At 41.0% G+C, this 11,504-nt stretch overlaps 1 protein-coding gene across 1 annotated transcript; it reads left to right on the forward strand.

Annotated features, from left to right (window-relative positions):
* Spcs3 (signal peptidase complex subunit 3) lies at positions 1-9,619 on the forward strand. The gene is made up of 5 exons (XM_021170719.2): positions 1-240; positions 1,573-1,646; positions 3,486-3,562; positions 4,965-5,080; positions 6,681-9,619. The coding sequence occupies exons 1-5, from the start codon at positions 98-100 to the stop codon at positions 6,811-6,813; spliced, it is 543 nt and encodes a 180-aa protein (XP_021026378.1). The 5' UTR covers positions 1-97; the 3' UTR covers positions 6,814-9,619.
* Positions 9,620-11,504: the final 1,885 nt, after the last annotated feature.

Consider the following 11,504-nt stretch of genomic DNA (forward strand, 5'->3'; position numbering starts at 1 on the left):
CACTCGGTGCGCGGGTGGGCGGGGACTGGTCGGCCGCGGGAAGCAGCGCCTGAAGTGCGAGTGTAGGAGCCGGGGCCGGGAGGGGAAGGTCGCCACGATGAACACCGTCCTGTCGCGCGCGAACTCCCTGTTCGCCTTCTCGCTGAGCGTGATGGCGGCGCTCACCTTCGGCTGCTTCATCACCACCGCCTTCAAAGACAGGAGCGTCCCAGTGCGGCTGCACGTCTCGCGGATCATGCTGTGAGTGCGGCCGGCCGGCCCCGCCCGGGGCTGTGTGCGCGGTCCCCGAGGGCTTCGCCGCGCGAGGGTCGTCCACTCCGCGGATGCGCGTCCCGGGGGCCCTCGGACCCCAGCCCTGCGCGATCGTCTCCCGAGTAGCCTGGGTCAGCGCTTCCCTTCCTTCCTGTTCTGCAAGTCCCTCACCCACCCGGGCCAATGAGGGAGCAACACAACAGCACACCCGCGCTTCCGCCCGGCGCCTCCCCGCCTGCAAGCGCGCGTGGGGACCCCAGCCAGCCCCCAGTTCCCCCGGCCTGGGTGTCCACCCAGGCGCCTCGGTGGGTGGCTCTGGTGTCACGTCCAGCCCCAGTTGGTTCTCTTTGACAGTCCCTGAAGACGTCTGTCCATCCTGGACAAACTACTTGGCAGCTGCTGCCATGAAGTTAGGATGTGCAGGATGCACAGGGGCGGTTTAAACATCCCAGTTTCTTGTCATTTTTAACGTCATTCTTTAGCCAGCAACCTGAGTAAGTCTTAGGAGACATTAAAAATAGAATTTCGAAATGACTGTTCTTTTTTCCTACTGCCTGTTTTATTTATAGCATTTCCCTCCATTTTTCTGGCACTTTTATCTTTCACGCAGTGGTTTTAATTTCTGTATGCTCTGTGTGAACTGTCTTCTGCAATCTGCCCCGTTCTTTTAGCCTTGGTTTACTAATTTGTTTGTCAGAATCACCAGTAAGTGTCCCCTCTTACTACTGCTGCTGCTTTTGATTTTTTTATTCCTCCCCCCACACACACATTTTTGTTAGGTACTATTGGTGATTTAAATAGACTTAGCTCAGGATACCGGCCCTGCCATCACCTTCAGTGGTGACCTAGACAAACTTGAAACATATTAAACGTTGTGATCTTAAACAGGTTTCTTGCTCTCGCGGGTGTTAACATTTGTTGTAAGTGAAGAAAGTCACTGGAAGGATTGTTGTATGGATTTCAGATAATTGTGGAAAGTGCATGTTGGCTCTGACATATGGCATGTGTTTATAAACAGGTGCTGCGTTCCAGATTATCTTGTGGCCTGCTCCGCATAAAGTATTTGTGTTTTCGTTTTTCTTTTCTTTTTTTTTTTTTTCTCTTCTCAGGGCTCCTCGTTAGGCAGATGAAAACCGCTGACTGCCTTCTCTTGTATTGAATTATAATATTTATTTTCAGACAAAAGCTTACTCTTAAGCTTACGATTTCGCTGTTAAACCTAGGTTTGACTTCTGCACACAAGGAGCCCTTCCTGTTTCAAGTTGTGTACGTTTAGTGTGATACTGTGAGGGATGGTAAAACTTTTATCTTTACTTCTAGAAAAAATGTAGAAGACTTCACGGGCCCTAGAGAAAGAAGTGACCTGGGCTTCATCACATTTGATATAACAGCTGATATCCTTCCAGAAAACTTGGCATTGCTTTTTCTGTACATTTGAAATGAGATGCGAGTGTAGGAGATTGGGGAAGAGGGCGAGTGGCTGTTGACTCCACCGCAGCCTGGGATTTATGTGCATATATCTTAAGTCTTCATTTAAACATCAAGTTGAAGGTAGGAAAGAAGAGATACAGTTAAATCATTTTGGTTAGAGAAGGAAAAACTCTCCAGAGCTCAGCCTGCCCAGAAATAGCCTGTTTTCAGTCTCAAATAATCTCTCATCTCTTAGGAGAGAAAACAAACACACACCTCCTATGTTTCAAAGGACGTTGCATCGGCAGTGGTTTGTTCAGAGGGCCACTGATGATAACTTATGTCAGCGTTTTACCACCTGTCTGGTCAGATGGATCGTAATGAAGCATCTTTGATCAGCGAGGATGAGTTATTTTCTCTTTATCTTGTGTCTCTGTCTTCACCAGATTGACATCTTGGCAACCTTAGTCTCCTTTAGGGCCACAGGTTATAATCCTGGCAGTGTATTATCATCATCATTATTATTAATTATTGGTTAAGGAGACTGTTGTATAAAGCAGCTGACCAAAGTGTATGTCTGACTGGTTTTCCAGCTGTTCATCCTTAAACTATTTGCAGTTTTTAATTAAGCAAATTATTGGATTCAGGTATAAAGTAGGAATTAGTTTATGGATTCAGGTATAAAGTAGGAATTAGTTTAAAATGTACCTTTTGTGGAAATACAGATGCCATCAGAAAAATCTTGTTTAAATTTTCATGCCCTTTTAAAATCTTAGATGGGAAGGAGCTTAGGCAGAGATGGAAGCAGTATTTTGTATTCTAGAAAACCACATTAAGTCACTGGGAGTGTAACTCATTTGGTAGAATTCTTGCCTAGCGTGCATATACAAGTCCTGATTTCTCTCCCCAGCCCTGCATAAAACTGGGTTGTGGGGCATGCCTATAACCCCAGCACTCCAAAGGAAGGGGCCAGATTTGAGATCAGAAACTACTTATTGTGTTTATACACTATCAGTCTTATAGTTTGTTCAGATTTTCTTAATATCTCCTCATATTTGAAATTGTCCTTTTCGTTTGTAAAGAACAGCTGTAGACGTCTCTATTCTGAACAATAACTGGTAGTGGGTATACTTTAAAATTAGAGTGTAATAAGCCTATCAATATGTATATACATATAGAATTAATAATTTATAGATAATATTTAATAGAAATTCTCATGTTAGCTCTTATCAGTGTGGCTTAGTATTGTAATCTCTTCTAGTAGTACATCTCCAAGATGAATGGGACCCTGTTGGTGTTTCTTTACTGCCACCGCAGAACCCCACACACTGAGACACTGTGGTCAGGACTGATGTGTAGTAACCACATCAACGTGTATAGAGTGCTGTGCTTGGTTAATGACTTGAGCTCAGTGCGCATGTGCATGTTAGCTACTTTGAATAGTGAGGATTAGTTCTGCTTTGGAGCTCTTCTGAAACTGTTTTTCTCTGAAAGACTAAGTCCTCATTCTTTTGAACTCAGTGGACAGAATTAAAGTTTCAGTTTCTTATGTTTACTTTTTTAAATAAGTCAGCTAGTTATGTTTACAAGAAGAGGGGGGATGGTAACCTACACACACACACACACACACACACACCTTTGGAATGGACTAGATTTTACAATATAAGTATCCAGTATTTTTGTTTTTAGTTAATGTTGGTCCATTCATGGACTGCCTGTTCTGTTCTGTTTCAGTGTTCATGGAGCGGTGGATGTTTTAAGAATAAGGTCTGTTTGAGAGTTGTGTGCTGCTGTCCAGTCTTTAGAGTCCTTAACTGGTTTACATCTAGAGAATATATTTGATTGGAATGTTAAGCAGTTATTTCTTTATTTATCCGCAGAGTATTCAACAAAAAATAATGTAAGTATTTATATAAATATATTATAATAGTTTCCTTTTAAACATTATTTCTTACGAAAATATGTAATTTCAAAAAATTACTTGTTGGACAATCAGTCCTCCCCTCAAGGATTGTACCCCACCCACTGAGGTGTGTCACTGACCCAAGAAGATACATTTTTATGTATTCAGAACATATTACCTTCATAGCTTAGTTTAAAACAAACAAACAAACAAACAAACAAAAAAACTCAAGCTATAGAGAGAAGGCTGTAGTGAGGAAGCTTTCTGTCCTGCAGTAGCCTGTTTAAGCTATGTATGCCTTGTAGCTCTGTAGCATTAAGGGCCCAGAAAGGTGTGCACACTGTTATAGCAGGCTATTTCTTAACTGCCTTAGCTTCTCTTATAGTGCTGATACTGAAAAGTATGGAGTGGCTTACTTAATATATCAAGCTGAGATACACACAAATAAGACATTGCTTCTATGTTGCTGCCAAAAGCAATTCTGTTTTTCATCATTGTAGGTAGGTGTGGCGATTTGAATAAGTATGTTCCCCACAGCCTCCTGTGTTTGAATGCTTGGCCATAGGGAGTAGCACTGTTAGGAGGTGTGGTCCTGATGGAGTAGGTGTGGCCTGGTTACAGGAAGTGTGTCCCTATGGAGGTGGGGCTTTGAGGTCTCCTATGCTCAGACTCCGCCCAGTGTGGAATCCTGTCTCCTCCTGCTGCCTCTAGATTAATGTGTAGAACTCTCAGCTCCTCTAGAACTGTGTCTGCCTTCAAGCTGACTAGCCTCTGAAACTATAAGCCAACCCCAGTGAAATGTTTTTCCTGTAAGAGTTGCCTTGGTCATGGTGTTTCTTTACAGCAATGGAAACCCTAAGACAATAGGTAATTTGTAATTACAGGTGGGTCTATATTTTATATGGCCTCTATTAGTATTTAGCAGGCAGCATGTTAAACAACTTCATATACTAATTTTTGGACCATATATTTTATGCGAGATATTTCATTAGACATCGGTCATGGGTGAATGAACTTAAAAATCAACAAAACATTTTAAAGACAGCAGAGAAAGCTCTCCTTCAAAATAAGAGTTTTGATCTCTGCCTTAAAAATCAAAATATTTTAAAAATAGAAAATTTTATAATAAGAGTATCTGCTGTATATAAATACTATTGAGTGTGTATCCAAAATTTATGAGCATCAATGTTACTTTTGTGATGGGTATATCAAATTGTTTTTATAATTCTGCTTTACCTCAGTAAAGCCAGTAAGATAACACTAGTTTGGGATTAAATTATTGCTTTGGTGAGTAATCAATACACTTCCATGCAGTTGTTCAGCTCTTTGCTTACTTAGGCTTTGGTTTTGAAGTGAGAGTGTCCCTGATGAGTTATCTAATTACTTTCAATTGATACAGGCTCTGAACCAAGTTGTCCTTTGGGACAAAATTGTTTTGAGAGGTGATAATCCGAAGCTACTTTTGAAAGATATGAAGACAAAGTATTTCTTCTTTGATGATGGAAATGGCCTCAAGTGAGTGCTTCTTTGTTGTTTTTAACATTTTTAAGTAATAGTAGTAAGAGACTGATGAAATGTGTTTTTATTTTAAAGAAAAAAAAAATACTGTTCCTGGGGAAATAGTAGCATTGACCTGGCATGCACAGGATCTTGTTCAACTTCCAGGAGAGTTAAGAAGGGAAGGGGATAAAAATGTTAGTACAACAGTTTGGGAGAAAAGTGTTTGTGTGTTTTGAACTCAACTGAAAGACTGAGGAGGGCTGGAGAGATGGCTCAGTGGTTAAGAGCACTGACTGCTCTTCCAGAGGTCATGCAACCACATGGTGGCTGACAACCATCTGTAATGGGATCTGATGCCCTCTCCTGGTGTGCTTGAAGACAGCTACAGTGTACTTATATAAATGAAATAAATAAATCTTAAAAAAAAAAAAAAAAAGTAAAAAAGAAAAGAAGAAGAAGAAGAAAAGGAAGACAGAGGAAAGAGAAAAATTGGCATTGGTCATAGTAATCAATTCTCTAATGATGCTAAATGCTGTAATCATAGTAAAAGTCCACCGCTGTTACAGTTTGCTTTCTATTGCTATAATAAGCACCAGGGAACAAGTCAGCTGGAGAAGAAAGCCTTTATCTATAGGCTTACAGGTTACAGTTTATCATCAGGGGAAGCCAAGGCGAGAACTGAGGCAGACACTGGAGAAATGCCTCTCGTTAACTTCCTCAGTTTGCTTTCGTATACACCCCAGACTACCTGTCCAAGGATGGCACCACCCACAGCAGGATAAATCCTTCACATCAGCCATTAGTTATTAATGCCCCGTAAGCTTGCATGCCTGCCAGTCTAATGGGGCTCCTCAATTGAAGTTCCCTGTCCTGAGATCACTATATCCTGTGTCATATTGACAGAAAATTAACCCGTGCAATAGCTGTTACTATTGAATATACAGGGACATGGAAGGTGGGTGCGGGGAGGGCTTTCTCATGTGTGGGAGGGGCGCCACTGTTACCTTAAAGCTCTGCTTTCTGAACTTGAGTCAGGAGCCTGCATGAGGCCTCAGTGTGGTGGGTGGAGACCTGGGATCCTAGTGTTGCTTCTTTAACTTACTCCCCCCTCCCCCCACACCCCCCCAAAAATTCAGTTTACTCTTCAGAAGAAGAGGAAATCAGAATGATTGATGATCGGGATCTCAGGCCATTTTGACCTTTGATGCTTTATAAGATTTGACCTAATCACACCTTTGGATGTGCAAATAATATGGATTTTGGTAGATTTTGATCTGCTTCAGTTTGCACCTCTAAATAATGGCAAAATTAGATTTCACACTATTGCCTTTTGATTCCTAGCCTGAGTCTTGTTTTCTCCTTGTTGTGTCCTATTCATGTAAGCTTTTTTTATTGGTAAATAGCTGCAGGTGTGAGTTTATGCTGGTCATTTAGGCTACCTGTGAATTTTATGTTGATGTCTTCTAGTGCTATCTGTGGATTTCATAAAAATTGTTATGTTTTGTCTATTAGAAACAGCTAGTTACAGATGAAGTGTATGGCCTAATAGCACTTGATTGAAATTTTCCTTAAGTGACAAGTTCTGCTAACCTTTGCTTATTACATCCTTTTGTAGGGGAAACAGGAATGTCACTCTGACCCTCTCCTGGAACGTTGTACCAAACGCTGGAATTCTCCCTCTTGTGACAGGATCCGGACATGTGTCTGTGCCATTTCCAGATACATACGAAATAACCAAGAGTTACTAAATTATTCTCAATTTGAAGCTTATTTTTATACATGTTGAATTGCATCTCATCTCTCCCCGGTTTCTTCATTGATTTTTTTTTTTTCTTTTTTTTCCTTTTTTGTTTGGATGTAAGAAAGACTCAGGTCAGAAGAAGCAGTTGAAGTGAAAGGTTCTGAGCTGCTTAAGCTTAGCTTTGTAAACAGACAGAAAAGGCCTCCGAGAGGAGAGTGGTTATGCAGAACGAGGCAGCTGCATGGGAAGAATCGATCAGCAGTGCAGGGTTGAAACATGATTTATATTATCTTACACGATACAAAATGATCATAAAGGGCTGTTAGACATTCAGGTGTCATAAGAATTCTAAATTGTATCTTTTGTGTTCATGCAAAGCAGTTGTGACTTACTCATGGGCACTCTCTTATATCTCTAAGTGTATAGTCTAAGTGTAGATGACTGGAAACTAGATGAATGTGGTTCTTTGAAGTCTGGTTTACAAACGAGCAGAGTGGTATAATTGTATCCCATTTCTTTTACAAGGCCCAATCATGCTTGCTTTCCTTAGGTGAGTAGCAGCTTTCTCCAAATGAAGAGGAAGAACCTGTTTGTATGCTGTAAAATCTAGCAGGCTCATTTTAAAGTTTCAACCCAGCCAAATGTGTATCTTTCAGTCTTTTCAGAGTGTTTCTTTGTGTATCTCTTTAAAATTTTACCTTTGCCATGCAAAGTTGAAAACTGTTTGCATGGATTCCCTCCTGAATTGAATTCGCCCCACTGAACTTGCCTCTTGTGGTTAAGTACGGTTTTCATAGCTCCATACTCTCACAGTTGGAACAGTAAGAACAGTTGTCAGTGCTTTCCACCCACAGGTTTCTCTCCTGTGCTGAGTGTTGTCTTGAGTGATCCTAATGAGGTAGAGAGTACAAATGTTAGCGCTTTGCAGGTGAAGAAACTGAAACCCAGAAACTTACTGACTAAAAAGCAAGCAGTGGACTTGTTTTATACCTCAGTTTACACATTGGTCACATTCATATAGTTTTATTGTAGTTCGTTACTCTCATTTTCCTTCTGGGAATGAGAGAGTTCGAAACTAATTTTCTAGCAGCCAACAACTTACACAGTGATATCTTTGTGTGTATTCATTTTTACCCATATTAAAATAACTACATAGGTTTGTAAAATAATTTAGAGATTAAATATGTTGTATATGATTGAGTATGTAATTATATTTGACATGAAATTTATTTTCCTCATTGATACTCTCAGAATTAGCATCTGCATATTGGCTACTCTTAAATGCAAGAGTAGACACTACACACATTCTAAAGTAACCTAAAAGGGCTGTTTACTAGCAATAGCATAAATTAGCATTTGTTCTGTTTACCTCATGTGCTTAGTGACATTCATCAAACAGCTCTTGTATGTGGTGGTACAGTTCTTACAAATGCATGTGCTTGAGGTTTTCTTACCAGCAGAAGGGTCAGAGGCGCACCTTGAAATTGGCACTAGCACGTTCCTTAAACATTTTGGGGTCTCTGTTTCTTTGTCTATAAAAGGATCCTTTACTAGGATAGAAAGTTGTGATATGTTTTCTGTTCAGCAGATTGCGAACAGGAAACCACCTTAGTGATCTGAAGTCAGAACAGTGATGGAAAGATTAACAGAGTTCATAAGGATCTGAGCTTCTGCTACAGTTTATACCTACAAAAGTGAGCTTTATACATCGATGAGATACTAGATGTGTAAAGTCTGCAAGTGTCAAAGTTAGAGGATCTGGGTGTGTCCTAGCTAAGGAAGCCTTCACAAGCCTAGGGCATTAAAGCCACACATCAGTTCAGTTAACAGTTCACTATACCTTTGTGCTGAGTGGATCTGTTGGTTGAGCACAGACTATCTAGCACTGACATTTATGTATCTGAAAAGCCCAATTCAGGAGTTTGGAAAGGAAAGCCCAATATGGCAAATGGCCTTGGTTTTTAGCAGACTAAGGGAGCAGCTTCTCCGGCACGCCACTAGCCCTGTCTCTCAGGAACTCCATTGCGTGCGTGCACGGCTTTATCAGTCTGTGATGGTGCTGTAACGTGCAAAGTTCTTATGTGTGATAAGCATCTCTGGTCTCAGTGTTTTAGAGAAGACTCAGTGCTTCAGTGGCTGAGCCCAGAGGTGATTCTATGAAAAGAATGCAAGAATGTTAGTAAAGAGGTTGCGGTTAGAAATGAACTTGAAACTGTAGCACTCGGCGCATCCCTCTCAGTCTTAACTAGACATCTTAACTGTGTGCTTTGTGTCTGGCCCTATTGCATTTACTGTCCTCATGCTGAAAGGAAAGCAACAGCTTCAGAAAGTGTTGAAAATAGAATAGGAAAACAGGCTGGGGCGAATTCCTTTGCTGGTAATTGTTTTACAGCTCTTCAGTGGTCTTTCTGGCCAGTTATTCCTGTGAAGAATTGGACTTTAAGGAGCTAAAGCTTTGAATGGGGGCTGGTGCAGGGGCCTGGTAGTGGCGAGTCTGCTTTCTGATACTTTGACCTCGGAGCTGTGACCTTTGATTGTAGCAGACATCTATTTCAAAAGCTTCCCTTGCTTTCAGTCACAAGCCTGTGTACCTTACTGCGAGACTGCCAATGGTTCAAAGATGTATGTTTGAAAAAGTTCTTTCATAGTTTTTATGAAATTTGGGAAGTTGTTTACTTAAACAAATGCACAAGAAAATAATTCATGAAAAATACTGAATATATATGTGCAAAAATTTTCTTAACTACAATAAATATTCAACATTTTTCTAATAAAGATTTTTTTTTTCTGAGTAAAAATATGCATTTTAAAGACTTCCAGATTTATGCGTTTTTGTGAAGCTGCTAAATCAAAAAGAAAAACAGTAGTGCACTTGAGGTTTGAGGAAGGAGTGTGCAGTGGGGCTTTGGGGGTTCATTCACTCTGCTACCCAGAATGTTCCCAGAGGCTGTGTGCTCCCGAACTCGACTGGAAGTCCTCAAAGGGCAGGCTGTCAGTTGTGCTTGTATCTTGTCCAGTACTCAGCACATTGTCTCGCAGTTGATAGGCGGGTGCCCAATAAATGACGAAGTGCTTGTGTCTAATGTGACCAGGACATAGATTACCCTGTACACTATCCCCTTTGTAAATACTGCTTTTACTTTTCTCTCTCACACTCATGATTTCTCCTCCTTCTCTTCAAGCTCTGTTGGTGTCTTCCCAGGGTCTGTCACTATCCTGTCCCAGGTTTTCATAGTAAGAGGACCGACTGATAATGGCTTGTGACAAGGGTAATTAAGGAAGCAGCCCAAAGAGACTCAAGTAAAATATTCACGATCTATGCCAAGTATTGCTCTGAAGAAATGAATCTTGCTGTATAGTTCTTTGAAAGCCCAGAGTATTTCCTGAGCCTCAGGTTCTGGGCATATTAACTCCAGTTTGACCCAGATAACAGCCCTGAACCTACTAAAGTCTGCAACTTCTCAATTCTGCATCTCAAGAATTTCCTAGAAGGAATATGTATCAGTAAACTTACACACACACACACACACACACACACACACACAAATGATCCATGAAAACTGTTGAGGTTTGATTTGTAGCTATGCATTATAATGCTAAATACTGGCCCTAGTTATCTCAGGGATGAGAGAATCCTCAGGCACACCAAGTGATGATATGTATGTAAACTTGCTCCTTAATTTAAAACTATTGGTTGAATAAAGATGCCAACAGCCTATAGCTGGGCAGAAGAGAGGTAGGTGGGGTTTTGGTTCCTGGCTTTGGGATCTGAGGAAGGACCACAAGAGAGGATAAGAAGGCAGAGAGAGAAGATACCATGGGATGAGTCGTGAAAACATGGCCATGAGGGCTGACCAGTTGGAGTTAAGAACTGCCCAGGTGGAAAATGGCAAGTTGTAATGTGAGGTTAATAACTTGGTTACTGATGGGGAAGTCGATGCAAATACCTTAGAGGGTTGATATCTGCCCAGCTCTAGTGCTTTAAAGCTTATAAAGGTTTTGTGTCTTTTATCTGGGAACTGAATGATCTAAGGCAGGGTAGAAACCCGTAAATGATATTAAATATTCATATAACACAAAATTATTTTAGAAGATTGTAATCTCTTTTAATGAGTAATAAGCGCCTTCTTTCAGACTGTTGTGTTAGTTTTTTGTTGTTGTTTTTTATTTTTTTTCCTCACCTAACCCAGAATCTCCTGGTGCTAGAACATTCTTTGCTTTGCTCCTTATAAGTTTTGCTTCACACTTTCTGGTCCTCTTATTCCTGGAAAAGCATGAAAGCACAAACTCTGTTTTCAATACTGCGGTCTGACGTGTAACCACTGCTTACCCCTCCAGCATGGGACTTGATTATTGACATGTAAAGACGCCGGTTTTGAAGGAACTTTCAAGCCTCTCCTCTGCCCTCTCTGTACAGCACTTATCTGTGAGTACTGGGAAGTAGGTGGTTCGGAGTTGGTAACAGGTGCTGATGACAATTAAACATCTGAGACACAAAATCTAGCATATTCCCTTGCTTGGGGCTTAAAATGGCTCTAACCTCCCTAGGTTAATACAAAGAATGGGAAAGAACTTACCACTGGTGAGAAAGAAAATTCTGGGTGTAGTGTAGATTTCAAGTAGCCAAAGTACGGAGGGAATTGGATTTTTCCCAATGGGTGTCTCCTGGGTGGAGAAGTAGTTTTTAGTCTTTTTTTT

This window comes from Mus caroli, unplaced genomic scaffold (assembly GCF_978045245.1).
Source record: "Mus caroli unplaced genomic scaffold, Mus_caroli_1 scaffold_10, whole genome shotgun sequence".
Classification (NCBI taxonomy): domain Eukaryota; kingdom Metazoa; phylum Chordata; class Mammalia; order Rodentia; family Muridae; genus Mus; species Mus caroli.

Coding starts and splice junctions, on each gene's coding strand:
- Spcs3 (XM_021170719.2), top strand. CDS start 98: ATGAACACCGTCCTGTCGCGCGCGAACTCCCTGTTCGCCTTCTCGCTG. Junction 3,563..4,964: donor AGTATTCAACAAAAAATAAT/GTAAGTATTTAT, acceptor CAATTGATACAG/GCTCTGAACCAAGTTGTCCT. Junction 5,081..6,680: donor GATGATGGAAATGGCCTCAA/GTGAGTGCTTCT, acceptor ATCCTTTTGTAG/GGGAAACAGGAATGTCACTC.